The sequence below is a fragment of the Microtus oregoni genome, unplaced genomic scaffold (genome assembly GCF_018167655.1).
Source record: "Microtus oregoni isolate MIOR12 unplaced genomic scaffold, Mior012 000069F_ref0000032, whole genome shotgun sequence".
Taxonomy (NCBI): Eukaryota; Metazoa; Chordata; class Mammalia; order Rodentia; family Cricetidae; genus Microtus; species Microtus oregoni.
In genome coordinates this window covers 4087763-4115589 of record NW_024543976.1, presented here as the reverse complement: position 1 = coordinate 4115589, position 27827 = coordinate 4087763, and the positions used below count along the sequence as shown (strand labels likewise).

The following is a 27827-nucleotide window of genomic DNA, read 5'->3' as shown; positions in this document are numbered from 1 at the left end:
GGAGTAGATACAAATTCTTCCCATTTTATAGATGGGGAAGTGCCCAAAGAAGCTAAATCAGTGGCCCAGAGTCCCACAGATAGGAGGTAAGAGGATCTGGGATCAACATTTGGGTTTTCTGATTTCAGAGCCTTGTGAGAAGAGGCTGGGTGGGGCCTGGGACCCAGCATAAACTCCGAGGACTGGCCTCATCTGTCCTCAGCATTCCAGAGCGGGGCCTCAAGTCCCAGAATACCATGTGACCATGGGCCTCAGTCCTCCCTCAGTTGAACAAAGAGGTTGACCTCGATGATCACTAAGCTCCCTGCCACCACAGAACAATCCCAGGATTCCAAGCCCTGCCAGAGCAGATTGGCAGCCGCACAGGCCCTGCTGTGTACTCAGGGATCATGCATATTTAACTTTACAATGAAAGAGTTTTTTCTTACCCTGTCTCTACACATTGCAGAAAGAGGTCTGGATCAATGACTGCTAATGGAAAACCTCAACCTATAATAAGGAGGAGAACTTTCTAAACAGGAGAGGGGCCCTTTAATGTGCTCAGTTTCCCGTCCCAGGACATATTCCTGCAGCCTGTTTTCCTGAGAGCAAGGAGGTCTGGGAAGTAGGGTGTGAGGGCTGTACAAGAAAGATCCTGTATGTCCTTTTCGGGGCTGAGCTTTGGTTTGAAGAGGAAGTAGGCTTGGGCCCCAAAGAAAGAGGGGCATTAGCAGAAGTGGTGGGAATGGATGCCCAGGGACCCACTTCTGTGGGATCAGATATAGAATTCATACACTTGCTACTTTCTGCACAGAAGCCCACCTGGTAACCCCTCTACCACCAAGTCTTAAATCCAAAGACTCAGAAAACAGCTTTCTGAATCCCCAGACTTGGCTCCAAGGCTCTTCTACTCCCAAGCACTTTCTTGGGGGCTCAGATAATGCTCAGCCTGATGCAGGTGGGTGGAAAATCAAAGTATGTCTGTGTACAGCTTTAATCACATTAATACCCTCACTCCGGCCTCCGCGTACGCCTGTTTGATGTCTTGATGTTTGGCACTTTCATCTCCTAGAGGTCCAGCTTCTCCGCTCTGTGATGGACAGCGCTGTCCCTGGGGAGGGTCAGAGGCTCAAGAATTGCCTGAATGTCAGAGATGAAAAGGGTTTCGGGACTCATTTGGTTTGATTTCACTACGGTATGGGGGTAGACCCAAAGTCAGAAAAAAAAAAAAAAGGCTCTATCTCAAGCTATGCAGACCACAGGTGATGGAGCATGCCCGTGTCCATATTATCACCTAAAAAACAGAGGCATAGCCGGGCGGTGGTGGCGCACGCCTTTAATCCCAGCACTCGGGAGGCAGAGGCAGGCGGATCTCTGTGAGTTCGAGACCAGCCTGGTCTACAAGAGCTAGTTCCAGGACAGGCTCCAAAACCACAGAGAAACCCTGTCTCGAAAAACCAAAAAAAAAAAAAAAAAAAAAAAAAAAAGAGGCATACAAGCACCAGCTGCTGTCTGTGGACCAGGCTCCTCAACCGTCAGGAGTAAGGCTACAGGACAGATACGTACAGAAGAGGAACAAAGCTCACCCCCACCCCTCCCTTCTCTCAGGGTCTCAGGTATCTGAGGCTGGCCTCAAACTGGATTTGTAGCCGTGGCTGCCCATGAACTTCTGATCCTCCTGCCTCCACTCCCTGAGTGCTAGGATTATAAGCATGCCCCGCTGTGCCCAGTTTTATGCAGTGCTGGGGACCAAGATTTCTTGCAGGGCAAGTGCTCTGCTCACTCAGGCACAACCCAAAGAGCCTGGAGGATGCGCACCCCCGGGTGTGGTTTTCTGGGTCAGAAGGCTTCCAGGCCCATCACTTCTCCATTCTGACCATAGTTTTCTCTTCTATGAAGAGGAAAAGAGGAGGGAAAGGGGTTGCTGCAGAGGCCCTCCCAGCTCTGCTTTCAGCACTCAGTGCCCCTCCCATGTGTCATGGCTGCAGTCTCTTCCTCCTCCTGTATACAATGTCTTCTGTAGCCCACACTTGCTTGGTATGTACTTGATATGTACTTGAAGTTAACCATGAATGTCTGACCTTCCTGCCTCCACCTCCTGTGTGGTGGAGGTTCAGACGTGCACCACCATGCCCAATTTACGTGGTGCTGGGGATCAAACCCAGAGTTTTTTACATGTTAGGCAAGCACTCCACCAACTGACCTGCACCCCGGCCCTTTTGCCAGGCTTATTATGGCTGTTTGCCACATTTTGTTGGTGACCTTGTTACTTTCATTTCCTGGAAAGTGGGTCCCCAAGAACTGTGGTACCACCAGCTCTTCTTCTCCTGAGCATAAAAAGAACAGAGATAGCAGGGATACCCAGACCACTCCAGAGGGACAAGAACCAGCTTTCTAAACTGGCCACAGATGCCCTGACTTCTCTTAATCCTTAGCATTGGGCTTGAAGGTAAACATTCAGGCTCAACGATATGGGCCATTCTAGTCTTACCTGTATTAAGATTACATTAAGATTGTATTACCTGTGCCTTTATCAATGCCCAACCTGGGTCTGTCTACTGAACTATAGTGCTATGGTGAATAGGAAATTAATGGCCGTCAAGAGGGATGGATGGATAGATGGATGATGGACAGATGACCTCCCCTTTATTCCAGGACCAAAGGTGACTTCATCAGCTCTGGCCCTCATGAGGACCCTGTGCTGAGAAGGGCCCACACTTAGCATAATGCCCTCAAAGCAGCATTTTGAAGCTACAAATAACTTTCAAAAATTACCTCGCCCCCTTACTTTACACCTGCCCCACAAACTACATAGCTGCTCCTGCTGGGGACTCTGTCTGGGTTTAGCATGGCCTCATTCTGGAAAATGGAGTCTCTGGCTCCACCGTTCTTATGCCAGCTCACAACCCACCCCATATACCTGCTCATGTCTCTCCTACAGGCCCCACCCCCATACACGCTTACCATTATGACTTTATCAGTGGCTAGTCATTCACCATCTCTGCTGAACCCCTAAAAGTCAGTATATTGATAAACCCAGGGCAAAGCCCAAATTGTCACACAGTACCCTGAACCTTTCCCAAAGGCTTGCCCTCTTTTCCTGCTGGTCACCTATCACTTTGCAGACGAACCCCAGCTCTAGCCTAACAGATTCATCACTGCCCTTTCCCCCAGACACCTTCCCAGTTCCTCAATGTGGCTTACACAAGAGCTCTGTGGAGTAGCCTGCTCTGACATCATCTGTCCTAGAGCCCACGGAATCATAGTTGATGCCACCGGCATCATTTTGAGCAGTCATAGCAATAGCAGAAGGCTGTCATGCCACTCCTCAGAAAACACGCTCAGGCAAGCTCCACGCAGAGTGGTCACACAACTGTCAGCTGCGAGGACTGGGATGTGGGTGTGGATTAAATGGTCTGGAGATGGAGAAGCTCTCCCAACCTGCCTGAGCTCCCATGCTGTTTCCCTGTCCTGGGTGCCATCAGGGAGAGCTCGCTCACTGGCTTTGGGACACTGTAGGTCTGTCTGTCCTGCTCCCACCAGCTGCCAAGAGGAAAGAGTCACCCCTGTCTGCCCAACCCAGTCCCCAGCCTAGAGAGCAGTGTCGCGAGGGGACAGCTGAGGACAAGGTCTGCGGCATGGAGGAGTTCACTCCATATAGCTGTTCTATCCCATGCTGCGTAAGCATCAATGGAGTACCTACTATAGGCTCAGTCCCATAATGGGAATTTGGAGAGGTCCCACATAATCATTAGGTATGGTCCCTGAACTGTGGGGAGTCAGATTCGAGGGACAGAGAAGACTTAGTTGACAGCCGTAGACTGGGAGACATCATCAGATTTAGGAATAATAGCTGAACAAACTCCTAACTGAGCCTCAACGTAACACATGGGAGAGCATCCATGGAGCCTCCTGTGCCATCTGGTCTATCACCTGCATCCTCTCCCTGACCAATCTCGTCTACCAGGTGTCAGCATTCCAGACTGGCCAAGTGACTCTGCTCCCGTGGGTGGAGAGGGAGGAAAAGGTGGTCTCTGACTTCCTATGGGGTACCAGGCCCTCTGCCAAGCATTGGCTTGTGTGAACTTCATCCACAGGCCCTGTGACTCAGCTCACAGGCCTGGATTCTAGCCTAGAGGATAAGCCACGAGACAGTCCAAGGGAGAGCCAAAGGGCAGAGCCTACAGGAAGGGATAGGGAAGATGCTGAGAAAATGCCGGGGTGATGGAAACGTGGACGCTTTCCCTCCCGGTTCACCGCCCAGGAGGGCTCTGAGGGGAATCTCAATGCTCTATAGTTGGCACAGTGGTTCCTGCCTGGTCTGCAGGTTTATGGGCTGGTGCGGGAAGGCCATGCGCTGGTGGGTCAGTAGGACTGGGATTCGAGGCCTGCCCCCTGCCCACTTGGCTCTGAGAATGCATTCTCCCCGAGGCCCCCCAGCCTACGGCTGGTCCCGATGGCAGCGGCCAGGGAAACAGAAGGTTTGCTTGTCTGTGCCTGCTGCACCCTCCCAGCCCCAGCCTGGGACCCCTCTCAGGGGCTCCTTCAGCTGCCAAGGCCTGGTGTTCTCAGTTGCCATGGCACCAGCCCGAGATGAGGCTCTAGAGAGTGGGGGGAAGGGAGAGCAGCCTGGGGAGGTGAAGGCTGGAACTCTGGATTCAGGCTCTAGTGTTCTGTGTCTATGCTGGGGGTGCTAGGCCGGTAGAGGCAGATCCGCAGGCCCTGGCAGCACACTGAGCCAGACTGCCGAGATTATCTGTCTCAGAGACCTTAGTGACAAGGCCAAACGGGTTTTCTCTGCAAGGACGTCTCTCTGAGTTTTAGACAGTCTTACTACACAGTCTTGGCCAGCCTAGAACTTGCAGTGTCATAGAGATCCTCCTTCCTCTGCCTCCCGAGTGCTGGGATTAAAGGTTTGTGCCAGTCGCCCCTCTCCTGAGTGCTACTGTGATGTCTCCAAAGGGCTTTGATTTCTGTCTCTACTTTGTCTCTCAAATTGTTGGATGAACATGCGGGTGCCAGTTCCCTGCACACTGCCCTCAGTGAGGAGAGGGGCAGGGCCCTGACCTTGGAGGATCCTCCTGTCCGTGGATAGAGTTGCTCTTAGTTCGAAGATCAACTGTCTGGCTCAGAAAACAGGCTTTGGACCCAACCCAGCCTGGGTTTGCATGCTGTTCTAGCTCTTCTGATTATTGGCCACTCGACCTTGGACAAGTCACCACACCTCCGTGAGATCCAGTGATCCCCTCTGTGAAATGGGTATAATGAGCACATTTCCCAACTACTGCTGTGTTGACATAACAGAATTTCTGGATCACTTCGCCGAGCAGAATGTCTGGCTCCAAATTAGTTGGGACTTTTCTTGGTTTTTCAGGTTGAAACAGTGAGTGAGAAGAAAAGTATTGTTCAGTGGTTACGGGAAACTGGTGGACAGAAGCAGGACCAACTGAGAGGAAGGGGACATAGTGAAATGGGCTGTGCTTAGTATAAGACCACGGTGCTAGCCTGGCCTCTGAGGATCCTGGCCGCTGGGTATAAAGGGCCCTGGGAGAAGTGATAAGATTCCTATCACAGGCTGTATGCAATTGCACGGGAGTTGGGGAACAGGGCATGTGTGACCCCTGCTGGTCCTAAGATTGTAGCCCCGATGACTGTTGACTTCGGTTTGGCCTAGCTCAAAGGGCAGTGTTGAGAAGTCCAGATATGGGAATAAGCAGGCTGCAGACTCGAGACTAGCATGTGCCTGGTGCTGCCCGGGCTCCCACTGTCCTTTCTGTAGGCCTGTAGCTGTTAGTCCTGCAAGAAAGGTGAGTGGGTGAGTGGGTAGGTGGGAATCGGTCTGTGTGTTGACAGGGGTAGGGTCAGTCTGCCAAGGGTTTGCACGCTAGCCACAGCTGAGCAAATAATGTGAGCCCTTTCTATACCTCAGTTTCTTCATCTGTGAGACAGGCACGTAGCAGGACCTAGGGGACTGGGCTGAGAACCTGACAAGATCATTCTCAGGAGTAGCCTGGCCCTGGTGGCAGGCAAGGCCTTAAACAGGACCCCTGTGACAGTGCCAAGGGTGGTGGGCCCAGTGGGGATGGCCTAAGGTAGAGCTGCTGCCATCCTGCACTCTCCAAGGCCCTCTATGTCCCCGTTTCTTCTGAACTAACGAGGGAGGGCTGGAGTGAGGCCCTGGGCTCCCAGGGCATCTGCAGAGCCAGGCTATCTGGCCTGGGATGAAGCAATGGGGGTTGAGCCTGAGGCCAGCAAGGTGCCTGAGGCAGGAGTCAGGAAGGGCTTGCTCTGCAGGGGGCTGGGTTGTGGGCAGGGGCATGACTGGGCCTCCCATCCTCCTCTCGGACCTCCTTCCCAGGCTGCTCCCTCCCTGGGGCCCCTAGCACACACTGAACACTTTCCCACAGGCTGTTCCACCCACCACCCAACCCCAGCACACACACTGTGTGGGTGGGGGGTGCTGTTGCAGGGGGGATCAGTTCCTTCTTTATCTGCCTGGCTCCCTTCCAGACAGATGTTTCGTTTTATTTTGGACTTCCAGAAAATAGGCCATTTCTTTTCCATTGTGTCCCTGGGGAGGCCTCCTGGGGGAGAGGAAGACAGGATGAGTGTGGGACCCTGGGGACACTGTCCACTGAGGGGACGGTGACCTTCCTCCCTCAACAGTGAGGAGCAGTGGCCTGAGTGCGAGAGATGGTTCCTACGTTCCTACAGCCATGGCTCAGAAGCCGCCTTTACCTGAGTGCCACAGAGCCTCAGGCAGGTCTCTGGCTCCCAGGATTGGGCTTCCTGACTGGTACTATAAGGCTATACCCACATCAGCTGGCTACGGGAAGGCTAGAAGTGCCAAAGTCTGTCAGGTCCAGAGTAGGCTGTTGTCACTTGCTCACTGTCCAGCCGCTCGCCAAGGATTCTGTCCCTGGCTGCAGATTCTTCTTGCCCCCACACACTCCCAGCTTAGAGCTGGCTGCCTCTTCTGAGCTGAGTCATGGCATCCCGGTCGGTCGGGGTTGGGGAGACTCCCTCCACCCCCACCCTTAACCCGGCATTCCAAATCCACAGGGCAAGGGTCCCGAGAGTCACACCACCAGCCTGGAAAGTTCTTCCACTTTCTTGTAGAGAGAAAATAATAACCAGGTTTGGTTCCTCCCACCCAGGGGCTGTGAAGGGCCCCTGATTTGTAAGACAGACAAGACCACGAAGCAAGTTTGTGTTCCCCTTTTGCCAGCAATTGAGTGGCTCACACCCCTGAGTCTGTCACGGGGCTCCCCGTGTCTGGGACAGGTTAAGGAAAGTGACCATTCTGTGGAGGGGCGGAGCCCTGCGGAGCTAGACTCTAGACGGTGAGCAGGTGCTGGGAGTGGGACTCCAGGCAGGTGGGCACAGAACCCATCCTGCTGAGACCCAGTGGGACTTCTCATTTCCCTGCCCCACGCCTCCTTTTCCCCACCTGTACAGTGAGCCTCAGGAAGGGATCAGTTAGATGTTTCCTGGCTGCAGGGCATTGACATTCCAAGATTCCGACCTTGCGACCCCAGGACCGGGCCTCCTGCTTGGGTATCTTGTTTATTCAGAACTTGATGGAACTGAAGTTGGTGACACCAAATGCACCAAGTGCCCCTTTGAGCCACAGCTGGCTTTCCCCCCTCCCATGAGGTTACATTTCTGCCTGGCCTGCTCTTTGCCTCCAGTCCGTGCCAACAGAACCTTGCACATTTGAAACCAGCTCAGCAGCATCTCTTAAGCCTGTGCAGTCTCATTCTTAGAACGCGGCTTTCTCTTCCTGTCATCTGCCCTCCTGCCCTCCATAGTTCATCTCTGAAATTTGCCCCTTGGGCCCCTCTGACATGCAGTTACCAAGTCCCATGGACTCTCAGCTACATTAATCTCAAAGCCATCTGTTTCGTCAGGCCCCACCCACTGCCCTCTGCCCAGCTTGCAGGGGGTGGCAGGCAGTGGAGAGACACACTGCTTTATTTTGGTCTCTACTTTCCCCTTGTCTGGTCTGCATTTCTTGGCAATTTGCCAAAGCAGTCTCCACCTTGGTTTTCTTAGCTATAAAATGGGCATAATTATTCCCTGCCCCGAGCTGTCAGAGCATGAAGTGAGACAGTGCATGCCAACTACCACAACAAATGAGGCTTTTAGCTCCTTATGCAGTGCTGTGCACAGATACAGGTGACTGTGGTCCTGTGCACACGTGTTCTGTATTTGTCCCATGGGGGGTATACGTGTGACTGTCACAGCTGACTGTGTCTCTGATGGACATGTGGTAAAGCACCCAGGCATTGGTCTGTGCAGTGGGCACATGTGCTGAGCACTGGGGGAGCTGTGTGCATGTGTGTCCTTTGTGGGCACGCACATGGTTTGTGCCTGCCTGAGGGTTGGGCACCCATCCGAATAGCTACACATGTGTATGCTTGAGAAGAGCGTGTGAGAGAGAGCGTAGGCAGCATCTGGGCTGTGTGCATGTGTTCACCGTGTGCAGGCCTCCCTCTGGCAACAGTGCAGCGTCCCCCCCTCCTTCCCAGACTACTTGTGTCGTGGGAGCCTTGGGACCCCGAGGGAGGAAAGCTGATGCTGGCGGATGTGGCCAAGATGGGCTGGATTTATTTAGATTAAGTTGGTGGGAAAGGAGTGGGGAGTTGTATGTGCCTGTGAGCGGGAAGGCTGAGGCTCCGGGGATGACTCCCAAGCATGCTTGCTCCCTTGGGCCTCACTCTGATTCCCTAAGGAGTGCTTCAGATCTGTTGGGAGAAGCTGAGCTGACCCCCCTCTTTAGACCTTTCCTGAACAGGGGCAATGCTGAGGGTTTTCTGACTGCAAGGAGTGGGATTTAGGAATTTTCTCCACTATAGGGGACTCACTGGGTGGGATAGCATGGCAGGTAGGGGATGCCTGCCTCTTGATGTGGTGCCCATGGCGACCTAGGTAACTTTTTCCTGAAGCACAACTCCCTCTCTTGAAGAAAGGAAGTTGTCAGAGGCATGCCATCAGGGCAAGTTAGCTAGCTGCCTGGTCCTTCCTGGGGTTGCTCAGAACACAGCGCTTCCAGAAGCACAAAATGTTCCATAAAGCACCACATGGAAAGCTAAGATTGCACAGAGACATTGAGATGGCCAGGAGGTTATGCTGGGTGCCTAGGCTCCATTCTGATGAGTCCTCGACGTGTAGTTTGCTGTCCACGCCACCCTGGAGGTACCCCAGATTCAACTGATGGGAAGTCATCTGAAAAACCATCCAACTCCCAGTTGTACTGAGGAAGAAACTGAGGCCATTTAGACAATGTGTCTGAATCGACACACTAAGTCAGTGGGATGTGGGTCATGGACTCCCAGGTACTGTGGCCTCAAATATGTCGTCTGCAATCCTGACCAATCATTACTTCCTCAGGTTACCCCATTGAGATTAATGGTAGTTGGAACCTTCTCTTTGAGTAGTCAAAAAAGGTAGAGACAGAGGCAGGTGGACCCTATGAGTTCAAGGCCAGCTTGGTCTACAGAGCGAGTTCCAGGACAACCAGGGCTATACAGAGAGACCCTGTCTCAAAAAACCAAAACAAACAAACAAAACAGATGACCATCACAACCTCTCTGTGAGTGGATATGCAAATGAGTCCCAGAGCAGGCAGGAGACCCAGTCATTGTCACAGCTGGTTCAAGGATCTGGTGAGGGGACCCACTTTGTGTCTATGTGACCTGGTCATGATTCGGGGCTTCTCTGGGTCTCTACTTCCCACTTGGGAAGACTCCTTCCCAGCTTAGAGTCTTTCTTTCAGCTCCCCCAGCCTTCTTCCCTGCAGGAGAGAGCCTGAGAAGAGACGAGGGAGTGCTATCAAGTAGTAGGGCTGGGGTCTGCATGCCATGAGTTTCTAACCTACATGGTGAGCACAGCCTGCCAGAGCCAGGCCAGACTCCTTGCAGTGACCTCTCATCTCCTGGCCAGCAGGCCAAATTCCTCCTTTAGAATAATAAACAGTGTGGCCAGCCGGGGAGGCTGGGAGAGGAGGGGAAGAAGGCTAGGGTGAACCCTCCCCCAGCCTGGGCTGCTAATGATTTTCTTTGGCCTGCATCTCTGGCAGGAAGTGGGGAGCCAGAGGGGCACCCACCAAGAGGAAGATGGGCTTCTGAAGGGCCTGTTGGCCCTGCCTGGGTACCCGATGCTGTCTGTGCTGCCGAAGAGGGCCTGGTGTCCAGCTGCAGGAGCCAGCCCTGGAGGGATGCGAGGGGAATGACTGTAGAGGGGGCATCAGGAAGGTTTGGACCAGTAATAATTCTGAGAGGGGTGACCCGGAGCCCGAGGCAGGCTGTCTGGAGAGAGGGTAAAGGAGGAGGGAGGAGAAGCGGTCTACAGAGTGAGTTTGTGTTAAACAAAACTTTGGGGAGCTTTGCCTGTGTCTCACACACCATGTGTGACCATAGCCCTCACTGGTCAGCTCCTTGCTGGCTAACGGCTCTGTCCACAGGCACAGCCTTGGCACAAGAGATGGCAGTGGAGTTCATGAGACCTGACTCCTCAGCCCTGGGGAGGAACCTAGAAAAGGCAACATGGCGGAGCGGAGACAAACTGGGCCCACAATCTCAGGATGCTCCTCGTTGTCTGTCATGTGATTGCCTCCTGGGTTTTTCCATCCATGATTCTGACCATACCTGAGTATTGGTGATTGATTGCTAGTGAAGGAAGGACCAATCAAAGATTCACCCATCTGTGTCCCTGCTCCAGCACCCTCCAGATCTTCTCTCTGTCTTCCTCAGTTCCCACCATCGAACTCTCTGATTCCCTCTCAGACAGGCCCTGCTAGGAACCTTGTGGAAATGGCTTTGCTTCTCAGAGCCTCAGTTTCCTCATATGGACGTTGAAAGTTTGGCTTCAGTGGTCTCCAAGGACCTCAAAACCTGATAAATTAAGGACCTCAAAACCTGATAAATTAGTTGAGACTGAGAACCTGGTTCCTCTCTCTCCCAGGCCTCCTGGGCAGTGCTGTGCTGTGTGTGTGTGTGGGGGGGGGGTTTAGCCCACTCCCACATTCCTCAGTCCTGACCCTCACCCCCTCCCCACTTCCCTTCCCACAGCCGTCCCATTTCCTGTTGTGCTTGCAGAGGGCGCTGCGGGAGTTCTCCAGGCTCTGGCTCTCTCCCCCTTCTACTCCCCCAGGCCTTTCATCACACTTTCCCAAATATTTGTCCTGGCAGATAAGTGCCTGGTATTGGAACTGTCACCCGGAGGACAGGCTGTCAGAGCTGGCAGTCCCCTGGCTAGCCCAATTTCCCCACCTCCTAGGTAATACATAGGGAATCTAAGACCCATGGGCGAAGGACACAGACAAGGCTACATGAGGGTTGGAAACAGAAGGGAGAGGGATTGGAGCCCCGGATGTCTTTGCAGCCTTGAGACATGAGGTTAGAAACCCAAGCAGGGCTGACTCTGCAGGAACCAGGTCTAAGGTGGGCCTGGCACTGCCTTTGCCCACCCTGGGCCCTGATCTCCGTTTAATTTTACAGGGCACCATGGGGTTTCCTGGTGTGATGCCAGCTTCAGTCATCAAAGGTAAGGAGGCTGGGGGGGGGGCAAAGATGAGGATCCTAGGGAGCCGGCGGTGGTGATGCTCAGGAGCACTAAGACTCAAGAATCTGGAAGCTCTGTAGTATGCTCGAGCCTCAGTTTCCCTGTATTTGGAGGTGGTCTGTTAGATCCCCTCAGTAGGTCACTCCTCGTCCAGAACCACCAGCCCAAGTTCCCCACTTATCCCTCTGCACCCACAGCGCCTCTGAGACAGTCCCCCATCCCGTTTCGGTCCAGCTGGATACCTGCCGTAAGCTCTCCAAGATCTGGGCAAATGCCCAGGCAACCAGGGATGAGCCAGTGGCCTGATCTACTGACCGTGGTTTGATGGCCCTGCTGTCTGGCTGCACCTGTCCTGATTTTCATTACCAGGGAACACGAGGGTGTGGCCTTTAAAACCCTCACTGTGAACAATGATGTACAATGGTAAAGGCGGCTGCTTCTCCTGGTCCTCCGCCAGGGGATGTCACCAATCATCTAACATACGTATCTTAACCCCCTACCCTGCCCCATCCTTCAAGCCCCAGGGGCCTCAGCGGCTCACTGAGGAGCTGCAGAGAGGTCTAGGGAGTGACCTGAACAGCAATGCAGGAACTGGAGGCCTAGGGATTGCTTCCACAGGATTTCCTGCCCCGTTCTCTTGCTTACCGCCTACACATAGCATAGCTGAACGGCTTAGAGGCCAGAGTCAAAAGAGGCAGAGACCCAGGACAGGAACCCCTGAGGGCCTGACAGTGGTCAAGTGGCCTGTGTTGAATGGGAAGATGTGCAGACAGGCCTCCAGGACAACTCTGGGGGAGTGGCTAAGATCTTTTTCCCCTGACATTTGACCCTTCCTGCCACAAAGGCCAGTTGTTGCTGTCTCTGCTATTGCTCCTGGGACCACCGACCTGCCAAAGCCTAGTCATCACACCCCCTGGGCCAGAGTTCATCCTCAACGTCTCCAGCACCTTTGTTCTGACCTGCTTGGGCTCAGCACCGGTGATATGGGAACAGATGTCCCAGGTGTCCTGGCAAGAGACGGCCGTGAATCAGGACGGCACCTTCTCCAGTGTGCTGACACTCACTAATGTCACCGGGGGCGACACTGGAGAATACTTTTGTGCCTACAACAACTCCCTGGGGCCAGAGCTCGGTGAACGGAAGCGCATCTATATCTTTGTGCCAGGTAAGGACCTTACCTGGGTGCCTACTCCCGCACCCTCATCTCCACGGTGCATAGTACAAAAGGAAGTGTCTCGAGGACAGAGTGAGAGGCAGCCATGTGACACAGGCAAAGAGCACATCCAGCCTGGGTCAGTCAGGGGCACAATTGGTCCACTCATTGTCTGCTCTCGCCTGCCTGTCTCTCACTCTTGCCTCCCAAGAGTTCCGCGTTCTCAGCTGGTCCCAACCTGTTCCTTTTGGCCCCGTATCCCAGTGCCCTCTTCTCTGAGATCCAGGTGCAGCTACTCTTTAGTTTATGACTTTTTACCCCCTCCCTCCAACGCCAGTACTATCAACATCAAACACAGAGCAGGAAACGGCCTCTGAGAACATCTTCCTAAATACCGTTGTGCTACTATAACAGAAGACAGTTCTGGAGGCAGGGGCCAACATCTGGCAAGAACACTTTCTTTTTCCCCCTTCTTCTCCTCCCCCCACCCACCCTAGGGGTGAGTCGCCCATGTAGCCCTGGCTGGCATGGAACTAACTCCCTCTGTGATCCAAGTTGGCCTCAAACTTATAGAAATCCATCTTGCTCTGCCTCCTGAGAGCTGGGATTGAAGGTGTGCGCCTTCACACTCGGCTTCTTCTCCTTTATTTTTGAGGCAATGTCTATTTGTTATATGGCCAAAGACGACCTTGAACCTCTGATTCTCCTTCCTCTACCACCTGAGTGCTGGAGTCACATGCATGCACTAGAGCACCCCTTAATGCATGCTAGGCAAGCCGTCTGCCCATTGAGCCACACCCCTGGCCCAGTGAAAGCCTTCTTGCAATGTTATACCATGGAAAAAGCAGAAAGGCAAGCGAACACAAGAAGAACAAGAGGGGCTTGAACTTACACTTCTGTAATGGCATCAATCCATGAAGCCCTCATGGCTAATCACCCCCCCCCCACGCACACACCTTTGTCTTTTTGGTGCTGGGGATTGAACCCAAGGTCTTGTGCATACTAAGCAAGGACTTTACCACTGAACTACATGCCCAGACCTCTCTACTGTGATTTTTTTTTAAAAATTAATTAGCTATTTTTATTTATTTGTTTGTGAATGCACTGTGTGTCGTGTGTGTGTGTGTGTGTGTGTGTGTGTGTGTGTGCCAGCCACATAACAGCCGGAAGAGGGTGTTGAGCTAGAGTTATAGGCAATTGTGAACTACCTAAGAAATAAATTCAAATTCTCTGGAAGAGCAGCGAGTGCTCTCAACCCCTGAGCCATTTCTCCAGTTCCTTACTATTGCTATTTAACTTTTTTGTTTTGAGACGTAATCTCCCTAGGTTGCCATGGCTGGCCCTGAATTCACTCTGTAGCTTCAGCATGTCTCAAATCAGTCCTCTGACATCTTGCATGAGCTTCACAAGAGGCTGGGAATAATGATGATGATGATGATGATATGTCTTCACTACCCAGCTGACAATTATCATTTTAAAAATCCTACCTGTAAGAACTGTTACAATGACAACTATATTTCAGTGCAGTTTGGAGGGGACCAACATCAGAACTATAGCAGCATCCTTATTCTGTATCGAGGGGACTGAGGCCAGAGAGAGAAGAGACTGCTTAAAGTCAAACAGCAATTCACCAGACAGCTAGAAACTCACTATCCTGGCTGCGATTAAACACCATGACCAAAAGCAATTCAGGAAGGGAAAGGTTTATTTCATCTTACAGCTCGTAGTCCATCGGGAAGAGAAGTCAGGCCAGGAAGTCAGGCAGGGACTGAACCAGAGACCACGGAGGAACACTGCTTACTCCCCTGCTCCTCATGGCTTGCTCAGCCTGCTTTCTTATATTACCCAAAGGTATTATATTACCTTTCTTATATTACTTGCCCAGGAGGGGTACCACCCACAGTGGGCTGGGCCTTCCCACATCAATCATTAATCAAGAAAATGCCCCACAGACAAACTGATGGGAGCATTCTCTCAGTTGAGCTTCCTTCTTCCCAGATGACTCTAGCTTATGTCAAAGTTGGAAGAAAAAAAAAAAACTAGTCAGGACTTTCATTCCTTGGCTCTACTCCTGACAGATCCCACCATGGGCTTCCTCCCTATGGACTCCGAGGACCTATTCATTTTTGTCACGGATGTCACTGAGACGACAATTCCATGCCGAGTGACAGACCCCCAGCTGGAGGTGACACTGCATGAGAAGAAAGTGGATATCCCCCTACACATACCCTACGACCACCAGCGAGGTTTCATTGGTACATTTGAGGACAAGACTTACATCTGCAAAACCACCATTGGGGACAGGGAAGTGGACTCCGATACCTTCTATGTCTACAGCCTGCAGGGTGAGTTCCCTTTCTGGGGAACAGCTCCTCGGTTTACTAAGTGCACAGCCTCATATCTCGTTGGATTTTCCTGTAGTTTTGGGAGGGAGCTAGTTAGCATTTTATCCCTCTTATGTCTATGGAAACCGAGGCTCAGAGAAAGGATGGAGTTCGTCCACAGTCGTAGTTCACTAAAGGCCAGTCTGGGCTTCGTAAGGTGGGGACAAAGGCACAGGCTTGCAGACAGCTGGGTTTGGATCCCAACTTGGTCACTTCCCATTTGGACCACTTTGCACAAGACTCGTGGTCCCCATGAGCCTGATTCCCTCTCCTCCAATAAGACGAAGGTGGCAATGACTGCCTTCCTCACAGATTTGGGGAAAGGTAAAATAAAAGAGGTTAAGGTGATAGGTGCTTGGTAAATGTCCCTGGGTTCCTAGAGGATTATGGCTTCTGAGATGGTTATCCCATTGTCAGTGCCATGAAGAAAGAGATTCTGTCTGAGGTGTATACTCCTCTGTCCCTAGTGTAGCATAGTACTTGTATATAGTAGTGTTTAATTACTATTGATAGGACCCATGAATGAATCGTTCACAACAGCTACCCACTCCCATTCCCAAGCTCAGTGCTGGTGACTGTTTTTTTTTTAAATATTTATTTATTTATTATGTATACAATATTCTGTCTGTATGCCTGAAGGCCAGAAGAGGGCGCCAGACCTCTTTACAGATGGTTGTGAGCCACCATGTGGTTGCTGGGAATTGAACTCAGGACCTTTGGAAGAGCAGGCAATGCTCTTAACCACTGAGCCATCTCTCCAGCCCCCAAGTGCTGGTGACTGTTGATGATCTCCGTGGCCCTAATCTAATCTCCTCGCCCCACTCCAGTGTCATCCATCAATGTCTCTGTGAACGCAGCACAGACGCTGGTCCGCCAGGGTGAGAGCATCACCATCAAGTGCATCGTGATGGGCAATGATGTGGTCAACTTCCAGTGGACATACCCCCGCATGAAGGTACCACTGAGCCAGGGTTGGAAGGCAGGACAGACGTCCCGGCTCATACCAGCTTCTGATTTGGAAACTTGTCCTTGCAGAGTGGGCGACTGGTGGAGCCAGTGACAGACTACCTCTTTGGGGTGCCCTCCCGAATTGGCTCCATCCTGCACATCCCGGCCGCTGAGCTGAGTGATTCGGGAACCTATACTTGCAATGTCTCCGTGAGCGTGAATGACCATGGAGATGAAAAGGCCATCAACATCACTGTGATCGGTGAGTACCTGGGACTCAGCCCTCTACCCCACCCTGAGCTGACCAGACTCTGGCACAGGCTTGGGGTCTATTTCAGTATCAGATTCAAATAAAATGTAGCGTCAGCCCCAGACTTAGCTCTAAGCCCATCCTAGACTTCTCACCTAGCCAGTTCATCATCAACCCCTTGATGCCGGCCTTGGCAGTCCCATTGCCAAAGTCAACCTTGTACTAGTTTGAAGTTCCGATGTATCCTGTATGTAATATAGAGCCAGAACAGAAAACTTCAACCCCAGTCCCAGGCTCAGCACTGACCCCAACACTAAGAGCACCAAATTCCACTCCTGCTCCAATTCCAGACCAAGCTTGAACTCCTGGTCTGTTACCTCAAGAAGCCCTGCCCCTAGAAGGTACTTCTCTGACCTCTAGTTGACACAGGCCACCAGGAACACCCCACTAGCTGGATGGATACCCTCACTGGTGTCTGGGCATAGCCCCGCCCACAGGACCCTCCCTTGACTGTTGTATACCTTCACAGAGAACGGCTACGTGAGGCTGCTGGGAACACTGGGTGATGTACAAATTGCTGAGCTGCACCGGAGCCGGACATTGCAGGTGGTGTTTGAGGCTTATCCGCCACCCACTGTCCTGTGGCTGAAGGACAACCGTACCTTGGGTGACTCCAGCGCTGGCGAGATGGTTCTGTCCACCCGCAACGTGTCCGAGACCCGGTGAGCACCGGCTAGTCCACTTGCTTTGCAAGTTTCAAAGCTGCCTTCAGATACCACAAACCTTTTTGCCTGAGAATCTGCTGTGTGCTAAGCACATGCCAGCTGCCAGGGATGCTCAGGACCAGAGTAAGCCACTCTGCCCCGCCTGGAGGGGGAAACACACTGGTGGCTCGGCCGCTTAGAGGTTTAGTTACCTTTGCGATGAGAGGCGACAGCAGGTGACAGCCAAAAGCAAAATGTCTGGATGGAAAGCGGGTGTCCTTGAGGCAGACTGATCAGACTGTGCCCTTCTGAAGGGGGTGGGTTGTGGAAAGAGGAATACGGAGATCCTCCCCAAGTGTTCCTCTTAGCTTAGCGGAACTGCCTGCGGGTAGGGATTCAGGAGACTTGTGTGAATGCTTACTCTGCTGCCATCACCCACGTGGTCTTGGCAAGCACATCCCTTCCCTGACAGACTATAGGAAGGCGAGGATGCTGTAGGGGTTTCTGAAGTTCTGACTGAAGTCCCCTGGCCTGGCCTGCTCCACAGGTACATATCCGAACTGACCTTGGTGCGTGTGAAGGTGGCAGAAGCTGGTTACTACACTATGCGGGCCTTCCACGAGGACGCAGAGGCCCAGCTCTCGTTCAAGCTGCAGGTCAACGGTAAACATCACCTCCCTTTCGCTCTCTCCTCCTTCCTCCTTCCCTCCCTCCCCATTCAAACCGTTCCCTTCCTTCTTTGCCCATCCACCCATGGGAGTGGCTGGAGAAAGGGCCTGGAACCAAGGAGGCTGCATTCTAGACAGCTGACCCGGTGTGTCCCCTTTCTGGGCCTCTGTTTCCCCAGCGGCAAAAGATGACCACCAGATTGTTTTGGTGTTCCCCCAAATCTGAGTCATTTATCAGTCAACACCACAATTTTACTTCGCTTATACAATTCGTACTTGGATGAGTAATTTCAATATGGTGGTCTGTTCAGAGTTCTACATTTTATAGCTTGCATCCTAGTGGGGGAAGGAGGAAGGTTAGGGTTAGAAGAGAAGTAAATGTAGGGGGCAGGGAAGGAAGGAGAGAGGCATAACACACACACACACACACACACATACACAGAGAGAGACAGACAGACAGACAGAGAGGAGCCTGGTGGTGAGGGTTGTAGTTTCCAGTGTGGCGATCAGGGTTGACCTCATTCTGGAGTCGGCCTTTGTGAGAAGACTTGAGGATGGAGAGCATTAGACAAGTGGATATTTAGGGAAGAACACTCCAGATCATGCGTCACGTTGCCAGAGAAATAGTAGGAAGGTGGGTATGGCCTGAACAGAGGGCTCTGGCATATATGGAGGGCATGAGGTCAGGGTAGAAATGGAGGAAGGATGGCGGGGGGTACTTGGGTGAGTGCTTGTGGGCTTGGTACAGCTTTGGCTTCCATTGCTACTGAAATGAAGGATTTGTGCACAGAAATGACAGGATAAAGACTTAACGATTTGTCAATTAGCTTTCTAAAACTAAATCTATTTTGAAAGACAAAATTTAGCATCTTGGTTGTAGATGTAAACTCAGTGCCATAGGACATAAATATAAAACAACCACTGAAGTAAAATCAGGAAAACAAAACAAAACAAAGCAATGCTGTCAAAGTCTAGCTTCATGAGCCTAGCTGCCCAGGGCCCTGGTCTCTGGACCTGTTCTCTCTTTGTTAAGGGAAGAACAAGTCTCAGACTGATGTTAGAGACAGACTCTGAGCCTTGCCCTTTGAAGTCCCAGAGAGGAAGCTGTCATTTTTCACACTGTGGCTCCTGGTATATAACATTCCCCCTGTAGTCTCCTGCCTTGGGGAAATTCTGGAGCAAGTCCCCTGAGGTCTGTTCTGATCACCCCACTCCCTGACCCTTTACTCTCTGGCTGTTCAGTTCCTGTCCGTGTGCTGGAGCTGAGTGAGAGCCACCCTGCCAACGGGGAGCAGACAATCCGCTGTCGTGGCCGGGGCATGCCTCAGCCAAACATCACCTGGTCTACCTGCAGAGACCTCAAAAGGTGAGCGTACCTGAGCCTCAGCCTTCCCGAACACCCTCATCTGCCTAGAATGACCCAGTGCACGGTAATCCAGACCAGACTCTTCTCCTGAGAGATCCAGGCCACATCTTAGACCAGTCCTCTGCTTTCCTGGAGATACTGTGCATAACCTCAGTAGCTCCTTTTCTTATCTTGACCCTGAGCCATCCTCGGCCCTGGAAGGTGCAGGGTCTGGCCCCTAAAGGTGTCTAATTCATCCAGTAGTTGTTCTATACCCCTGACCAGAGCTGAGTCTAGTACAGAGACATAGGATGAGTTCAGGATTTGCCTCTAACCCTGATACACTGGTTAACCTTGAGGGTCAAATGAGCGAATTTTGCCATTTAGGAGTCTCAGTTCTGGAGTACTAGCATCCCCTGCTGGTCCATCTAGACAACACAGTAGGAACCTGCTTAAGGACCAAGCAGTCATAGAAATGAAACATCCTTCTCTATACACCACTCAGTGTACAGCCTGCTTTGAGCCTCGGTTCCCCTATCTGCAGAGGGGAACTAAGAGAGGATGCAAGCTATTGCCCCTGTGTCTCCTAGCAGGTGTCCACGAAAGCTGTCACCCATACCCTTGGGGAATGGTTCCAAGGAGGAGAACCAGCTAGAGACTAACGTGACTTTCTGGGAGGAGGAACGGGTATATGAGGTGGTGAGCACGCTGCGCCTGCGTCACGTGGATCAGCCACTGTCAGTACGCTGCATGCTCCAGAACTCGATGGGCAGAGATTCGCAGGAGGTCACCGTGGTACCACATTGTGAGTGTCCCAGCTTTGGGTTGCTCTGATGACCTTTCACCCTTTCCTTGATCCTGCTACGCCGAGCCTGCATGCCCAAAGTGGGTCAAGTCAGCGTGCTCACAAAGCCCATAGGAACATAACAAAAGCCACCAGAGTATGTTCCTACACACATCACAACATATTATGTGGGCACAAGTGCACAAACACAAGTCTATACAGCACAGACATGAAAAGCATTGATTCATGCGTAGGAAATGAACTGGTATGCATGATACATGATGTAAGCATGATGTAAACATGATGTAAACATGAGTGAGCTGATCTTGGGACTTGGGCATACACCCTTCATGTGCACATGCAATCTGTGCTGAGGATGCTTAATCCCTAGAGAACACATATGTTAGCATGTGCTCCTGCAAGCACAATACTGTCCGTGTATATAAAACTGCAGGGGTGCCGGGCGATGGTGGCGCACGCCTTTAATCCCAGCACTCGGGAGGCAGAGGCAGGCGGATCTCTGTGAGTTCGAGACCAGCCTGGTCTACAGAGCTAGTTCCAGGACAGGCTCCAAAGCCACAGAGAAACCCTGTCTCGAAAAACAAAAAAAAAACAAAAAAAAAAAACAAAAAAAAAAACTGCAGGGTATACTTTTGTAAGCTGTGTATATAAGCCTGCCCAAATCTAAGACTTGTATGTAATCCATGAAATGAATATCTACACACAGGTACATGTGGGAGTACAATCCCCATACAAGTGTATAAACCATGCATGTACAAACCTTGTGCGTGTGTGAAAATTGGCATGGCACATATCTGCACTCACATAGTTGCAACATATAAAACATAAAAAAGCATTGAGCACAAGTCTGTAGATACACACCTCCAGAAAATGTGTACAGCAGGTTCACATATGTGTATGGTTATTGCACATATAAACAGTACTTGCCAGAGTCCAGATGTGTGTGTCCACTCATCCCTGCTCGCACACGTGTGTGCATGCTTCATCACTCACCTATTTCCTGCTCAGTAAGTTATGGGGACCCAAACTCATAGTACACAGGAGGCCGACAAAGGAGTAAACCAGCCTCCAGGAAGCAGCCCCGAGAGAGAAGAAGCTCTATGCTAACCGTTGGGTTGGGGAAGTACCCCAGGAAAAAGAAGCTTTACATCAAATGCTGAACGATGGCTAATGTTAGCCTGGGAGGGGTGGTGTTGCAGTCAGGGAGGCCTGGTGGAAACGCCTAGCAGTAGATTAGTTTCTGAGAAGTTCAAGGAAACAAGACCGTCTGGAAAGCAAGCTGTATGTGGATCTGAGGCAGGGGAAGTAATAGGGAAGGAAGTGGTAAGGAGTGGGGATACAGGATACAGAAGTCAGAAAAATCAGAGCTTCACACACACACATGCACATACACACGCATGCACGTGTGCGCGCGCGCGCACACACACACACACACACACATGCACACACACAGGCTGCTCCACAGCCTTGTGCAAGTTTGTCTATGTACATCCCTGTCACCTGCCCTAGAAGATGAGTGAGCTTTGTAAATATCCTATTGGGTTGGAGAGATGTTCAGGGCTTAAGTGTACTGGCTGCTCTTCTAAAGGACCTCAGTTGCATTCCCGGTGCCATGTCAGGGGGCTCACGACCACCTGTGGCTCCAGCGCCCATGGATTTAATGCTTTCTTCCATCAGCATCCACACACGTGGCATTCAGGCACACAAATGCACACATATATACGTACATAAAAATAAAACACAATTATTTTCTCCACACTCTCGTAGGTGCACATGCATCCTTGAGCAAGTGGGCAGAGCAGAGTGTGCACAGCCTGACATATAGACCCACTCTAGGCCTGAGTAAAGACAGGAGGAAAGTCATTGTGTGACGCCTGGACAGGACACCGTGTACTATCACACGGAGGATGACTCTGATGGATCCCTGGAGGGTGCAGGCTCCCTTTGCAAGACTAGGACATGGGGCTGTTGGGAAGAGAGGACAAAGATGTCAGCCAGTGACCCTCAGAAGGAAAGGGTGTGGATGAGCCAGAGGAAGGCTCCTTGGGGAACAGAGGAGGGCAGGAAGGGGACATAAGGAGGAAGAAGCACGTTCCCAGAAGACAACAGCTATTGCTAAGTGGGGAAGGACAGAGGTTCAACCAGGGTGACTGGGTAGCAGCAAAGCTGAAACCTTGGGCTAGAGAAGACTCAGGGCTCAGGGGACCCAGGCAGAGCTGTGTGTTCACCTCAGTGCCCTAGATAGTGCACTCTCTGACCGCTCTGTCACACACACCAGCTGTTCCCCAAGGAGGGGCTGGGAGGAACAGACTCTTCAGGGTGTGGATTCTTCAGGCTGCTGAAGTTCAGGGTTGGCTCTTTCGAGCAGTCACTTAGTGAATGCCTCAACCATTTGGTTAGAAATGGCACCTAAATCTATGACCCAGGCATGACAACCCACCAGGGCATCAGCCTGGAAGAAAGGAGGGCATGGCCTGGTCCTCAGGGTGCCTAATGCTGTGAGAGGCACAGAGAATGACCAGGAACCGGAAGAGGGTTTTCAGTAGCCTAGCAGGATGATGCAAAGGCCAGCCTGAGCCCGGCCATGATCTGAGAAGGGGCATTATTGAGGGTCACTGGGGTTTGCAGGTAAGGCCAGAGCGAGGGTCCTGAGGCCAGCTATCTAGAGAGTAAGGTCTTCTGTGCTAGGCAGAGCAAGTCCAGTGGATCTGTGATGCCCACAGCATGGTGGGGAGAGCAACTGCCAGCCGCTGTTTGCTTACGGCTACTCTGGTCTCTGTCTTTAGCCCTGCCTTTCAAAGTGGTGGTGATCTCAGCTATCCTGGCCTTGGTGGTCCTCACTGTCATCTCGCTCATCATTCTCATCATGCTGTGGCAGAAGGTAAGCGCCTCTAGCCTGTAGGTGCACAGTGGTACCCCTATTTCCTCGAGGTCTGCCCTGAATGTCACACAGTCTGTCACATATGAAGGACCTAGCATGGAGCTCAGCTGACTCAGAGCAGCACTGGGTCCCCATCTCCCTCCATCCCCAGCGGGCTGTGCTGACCCCAGGCCTGCTGCAAGTGGTCCAGGACTGACTCCAGACCCCTGCTCTTTCCTCTGCCTAGGTCTTTCCTGTTCAATCCAGTCGCGGGACAAATGGCACTTTGTGGGTGGACTACCCTGGCCCCATGATTCTTCCAGCTCTTACCCATGAGTCACTAGAATGCAATCTGACCCCACGAATCTAAAGTTGCAATGCTCTGTTCTGACATTTTCCCGTTCTGTAGCTCCAAACGCTTACAATTCCTGAATTGGGACTTTAGTGCCCTTCATCCTGTCATTATAAGATTCCAATCCTGTGACTCCAGCATCTAAGATTTCCACATTCAAAGGCTGCATCCTTTTGAGATCCCACAGAGACAGACCCGACATGGGGAGGGCCCCCCACATTTGACATCTGAGGAGTAACTGGGCCTCTGGGAGAAGCTGATAAAGCCGTTCTAGTGAGTGAGGGCCACTCTGTCAGCTGCTCTCCAGAGGCAGCGTCCTCAGGGTATCTCAGCCACACTTTCCACCTTCTGGGGCACCTTAGTGCCAGTTGCCTCTGAACTCATGGAGACCTTGGTTTTGCTGGTCACTCGCTGTATCCCTTTAAATAAATTCCCGCCCTCTCTTGGTCTCAGAGTCTCCTGTCCCATCTGCCATCTAAGGGCTGGACCTGATAGGCTTAAGGCCAAAGATGCCCTCTGACCAACCAGCTCATCTGTTGGTCTTGTCCTGCAGAAACCACGCTATGAGATCCGATGGAAGGTGATTGAGTCTGTGAGCTCTGATGGCCACGAATACATCTACGTGGACCCTGTACAGTTGCCTTATGACTCCACCTGGGAGCTGCCACGGGACCAGCTCGTGCTCGGTCAGTCCTAAGAAGTCTTTGGTGGCAAAGGAGACCCTGAGATCTGCTCCCAGCATGGTTACGACTAGCTGAGGCCCAGAGCTGATATCTTGTCTTCTCTGGCTCTCAGTATCCTCTCTATATGGTGAAGACAAGATGATCCCTGATAGCACGGAAGCCCTAGGAACCTGAGATTGATATGGGGCCCCTCCAGGCCAGAGAGGAAGTACCAGAGAGGCTGGGGAGTCTGAGGCAGATGCAGGGGGGCTGTGATTTCCTGAGGAGGCAGGAGGTCTTCTAGGGACTCTAGGGGAGGCAGACAGGATCTAGAGGAGACCCAAAGGATGGGAAGCTTCCTGAGAGGGAGCACAATGAGGTGGTTGGAAGGATGACCTAAGAGAATAGTCCCCTGTTCTGAGTGGGAAGATGAGGTAAGGATCCTAGTTCCCAAGAGCTGAGAGTTTCTTTCCATCCCAGGACGCACACTAGGCTCTGGGGCCTTCGGACAAGTGGTGGAGGCCACAGCTCATGGTCTGAGCCATTCACACGCCACCATGAAAGTGGCTGTCAAGATGCTGAAATGTGAGTCTTGAAACATGAGCCAGCCCTCTTCCTCACACCTAGGGTCCCACTCTGCCTTACCCTTCCCTGTACATTTGGTTTCTTCTGAAGGGCCCTGGACCTGGATTTGTGAGACAGAAAGGCTCCTCACCGTTTCCTCTTTGGATTCCTCTTTTTTCTCTTCCCTCCTTCCACCTTCTTCCTGCTCCAGTGAGGTCCTCACCCCCCTGGGACACTAGTCCTACATCAGAGTGGGACAGAGTAGGCCCTGGTGGGGCCCACCCAGACTGAGCCCCTTTCTCTCCTCAGCTACAGCCCGAAGCAGTGAGAAGCAAGCCCTCATGTCAGAGCTGAAGATCATGAGTCACCTCGGACCCCACCTGAATGTGGTCAACCTGCTGGGAGCCTGTACCAAAGGAGGTACTCAAGCCATGTCCCAGAGGACTCTGAGGCTCCTCTCTTTCCTGTTCTCAGTCCGCCACCAACAGGACACTCTCGTGGGAGTGTCCACACACCTGCTGCCCAGCACACCAGCTGGTGACCCGCTGGGCTGCTGACAGTGATGATAGTGGTGTTGTTTTACTTCACTATCCCAGATTGCCGCGCACCACGACCCTGGTCTGCGCTCTATGCGCTAGACCCCAGTTCGCGAGCTTCGGAAAAGGAAGGAACTGGAGGTTGAGAACACACACGCAGAGACAGACCGACATGCAGACCTTTAAACACTGATAGCAAAGCACCTCTTTATTAGCACCATGTAGGCTTAAATATCCTGCGGTTAATGGCCAACAGGTGAAAATCCCATCCTCTGATCCTCTAGGCTAGGCACAGCTTCTAGTAACTTCAATTAGAAGGCTCTAGCAGGGAAGAGCAGCTGAAGGCCAGGACTCATTAGTCCCAATACAAGATGAGTTTAGTTTTTGTTTTTAGAAATTTATTTATTTATTCATTATGCATACAGTGTTCTGCTGTCCTTTATGCTTACAGGCCAAAAGAGGGCACTAGATCTCATTATAGGTGACTGTGAGCCACCGTGTGGTTGCTGGAAATTGAACCCAGGAACTCTGGAAAAGCAGCCAGTGCTCTTAACCGCTGATCCATCTCTCCAGCCACTGGGTTTGGTTTTAGAAACTCAGAATCACGATAACTTCAGGGCAGAGAGATTCTTGGGGCCACTAGTTCCAGCAGCTTCCAAACCCAAGTCTCTCCAGACATTATTTTCTTCAGATTCTGAAGTTTTATGTGAGTACATGCTTGCCTGTATGTCTGTGCACTATGTGTGTGCCAGGTGCCTGAGGCAGCCAGAAGAGGGCATCAGACCCTCTGGAACTGGATTTACAGATGGTTGTGAGCCATCACATAGGTGTGGGATATGGAACCAGGGTCCTCTGTGAGAGCTCTTAACAAGGCTCCTAACTACTGACCATCCCTTCAACCTCCATTTTTGTATTTTCACAATACATTTTTGAAACTGTGGGAAAGTAACAGCCTCTAAGGCTTGGAGACAGCAGAGCCCATCAGCGGGCAAACCAGGAGCTGGCTTTTGTTCACATGGGTGTTGAAAGTCACTTTGGCCATCGTGTTTACTTGAGGGTTTGGTTACCCTTGGGCTGTGGACACAGTAATAATAGTGAAGTTGTTGCCATTCGCAGCTGCCTGTTGTGAGATCTGGGATTTTCCTCGGTATTGTGTAATCTGTCTAAATACAGAAGTACATTGCACACAGAGCGTTGTCTGTGCCTGTACTGGGCGTATTTCAAAAGTGTCTTCATCTTTTGGGTGGCTTTAAGTGCGTTGAACTTAAGTGTAACTGGTAAATGGTGCTGACAGAGACATTTACCTACTTCATGTAGATCAGAATCCAAGAGTCTGAGAAGAGCAGCAGCAACTGATGTCATAGGCTTGCCCCGTGCCGAGCCCTCAAAGACATCATCTCAGGGGTCTTCATGTCAACCCCAAGGGTGGGTGTTGTTAGCCCCTGGCTAGAAGGGCAAAAGAAGGCCCTTAGAGAGTAACAGCTTACAGTCACAGAAGGCAGAGAGAGGATCCAGGTTTGCAAGGTGCCAGCTCTCTTTGCCATCTTGCCATCTGTGTCTCCACACCCAAGACTCTTGATTGGCCTTGTGGCCATGCTGGGAAGAATGAGGCCTCTCCCAGAATCCATCCCTGAGCCTGTCCTTCTGCAGGGCCCATCTACCTCATCACTGAATACTGCCGCTACGGGGACCTGGTGGACTACCTGCACCGCAACAAGCACACCTTCTTGCAGCGCCATTCCAACAAGCCATGCCCACCCAGTGCTGAGCTCTACAGTAATGCCCTGCCAGTGGGGCTCTCCCCACCCAGGTATGAGGGAGGGAGCCCCGAGTGAGGACCTGCCAAGCATATGGGCACTCGTGTTCAGAAGCCCAAAGATGAGGGTGTGAGCGTTGGGGCAGAGTCACTTCCCAGAGACAGGGTCGTAACCAGGCAGACGATGATGATGGGAAGGAGAGAGGGATCAATTGTAACTCCATGTCATCTCAGTGAGGCAGGCTCCTTCCTAACCTTTCTGAAGATGTGACTCTTTGAACCCACATGCCATTCTCGTGTCTTGGGTGTCCTTTTTTCTTGCCTTAGGGACCTAGGGGCAGAGGCAGTGATAAACTGAGAGCCAGACTCTAAGATGCTACATACTAGGCTCTGGGCCTTAGCTCCCTACCCTCCACAAGCCAGCCTCCCCAGTTCTCTACAGGCAACACAACTCTGTCTTCTGATTATTTCATAAAGAACATTTCTTATTTTGTTTTTCATTTGTTTGTTTAGTTTTTTGTTTTTTAATTTATTTATTTTCATTTTATTGGTGTTCTGCCTGTATGTATGTCTGTGTGAGGGTGTTGGATTCTGAAATTACAGATAGCTGTGAGCCACCATGTGGGTGCTGGGAATTGAACCTGGGTCCTCTGGAAGAGCAGTCAGTGCTCTTAACCACTGAGCCATATTTTCAGCCCCGCTTACTTTGTTTTGTTGTTGTTGTTGTTGTTTGTTAATTTAAAAAAACAAAGATAATAACTTTGCAAAAGTGTACTCAGGGATATGAAAATGCACCTGGTCCTAACACTGTGACGTGTTCCCGCACATGTGTGTTTGGTTCCACTATTCCCTGGGGAACTGAGGCTGGACCCGATGGGTCCAGGTGAGGCCTCGTTGCCACCCTAGACCATGCACCTCGCCGCTCTGTAGGCATAGATAGGTACTGGAAAGGCCCAGAAAGGAACTGCTCTGCAGACCCATGTATGACCCTTTCCCTGGCTGCTGTAATTACTCCTGGGTGTGAACGCTGAGAACATGTGAAATTGAAGTTTGACATTTGTGCCCTGGCAATGCTGAAGCATGCATGGGCAGCCCGTATATGGCAGTTCTGTTGAATTTGTCCATATTGGTCTAAGTTGATGATGATGACTGACCAGGTCTCTTCCTCAAGAGGGCGCCAGATGTCATTATAGATGGTTGGGCGCCACCATGTGCTTGCTGGGAATTGAACTCAGGACCTCTGGAACACGCGCTGGGTCTCATATCATCCCTGCAGCCCCAGGGTCCAGCTCAGGG

At 51.7% G+C, this 27827-nt stretch overlaps 1 protein-coding gene across 2 annotated transcripts in view; it reads left to right on the top strand.

The window, feature by feature from the left end:
• Nucleotides 1–27827, top strand: part of Pdgfrb (platelet derived growth factor receptor beta) — a 38971-nt gene that overhangs the window by 3342 nt on the left and 7802 nt on the right. Inside the window, exons 2-15 of one of the 2 annotated variants that reach the window (XM_041641395.1) lie at nt 11481–11526; nt 12389–12709; nt 14776–15042; nt 15909–16036; nt 16117–16291; nt 16809–17001; nt 17531–17646; nt 18894–19017; nt 19590–19801; nt 22588–22682; nt 23567–23699; nt 24156–24260; nt 24549–24659; nt 26426–26585. In XM_041641395.1, the coding sequence (XP_041497329.1) occupies nt 11487–11526; nt 12389–12709; nt 14776–15042; nt 15909–16036; nt 16117–16291; nt 16809–17001; nt 17531–17646; nt 18894–19017; nt 19590–19801; nt 22588–22682; nt 23567–23699; nt 24156–24260; nt 24549–24659; nt 26426–26585 (2180 nt within the window). In that variant the 5' untranslated portion in view covers nt 11481–11486. Of the gene's footprint in view, nt 1–11480; nt 11527–12388; nt 12710–14775; nt 15043–15908; nt 16037–16116; nt 16292–16808; nt 17002–17530; nt 17647–18893; nt 19018–19586; nt 19802–22587; nt 22683–23566; nt 23700–24155; nt 24261–24548; nt 24660–26425; nt 26586–27827 lie in introns of both variants that reach the window. The other variant, XM_041641394.1, reaches the window with a different exon arrangement.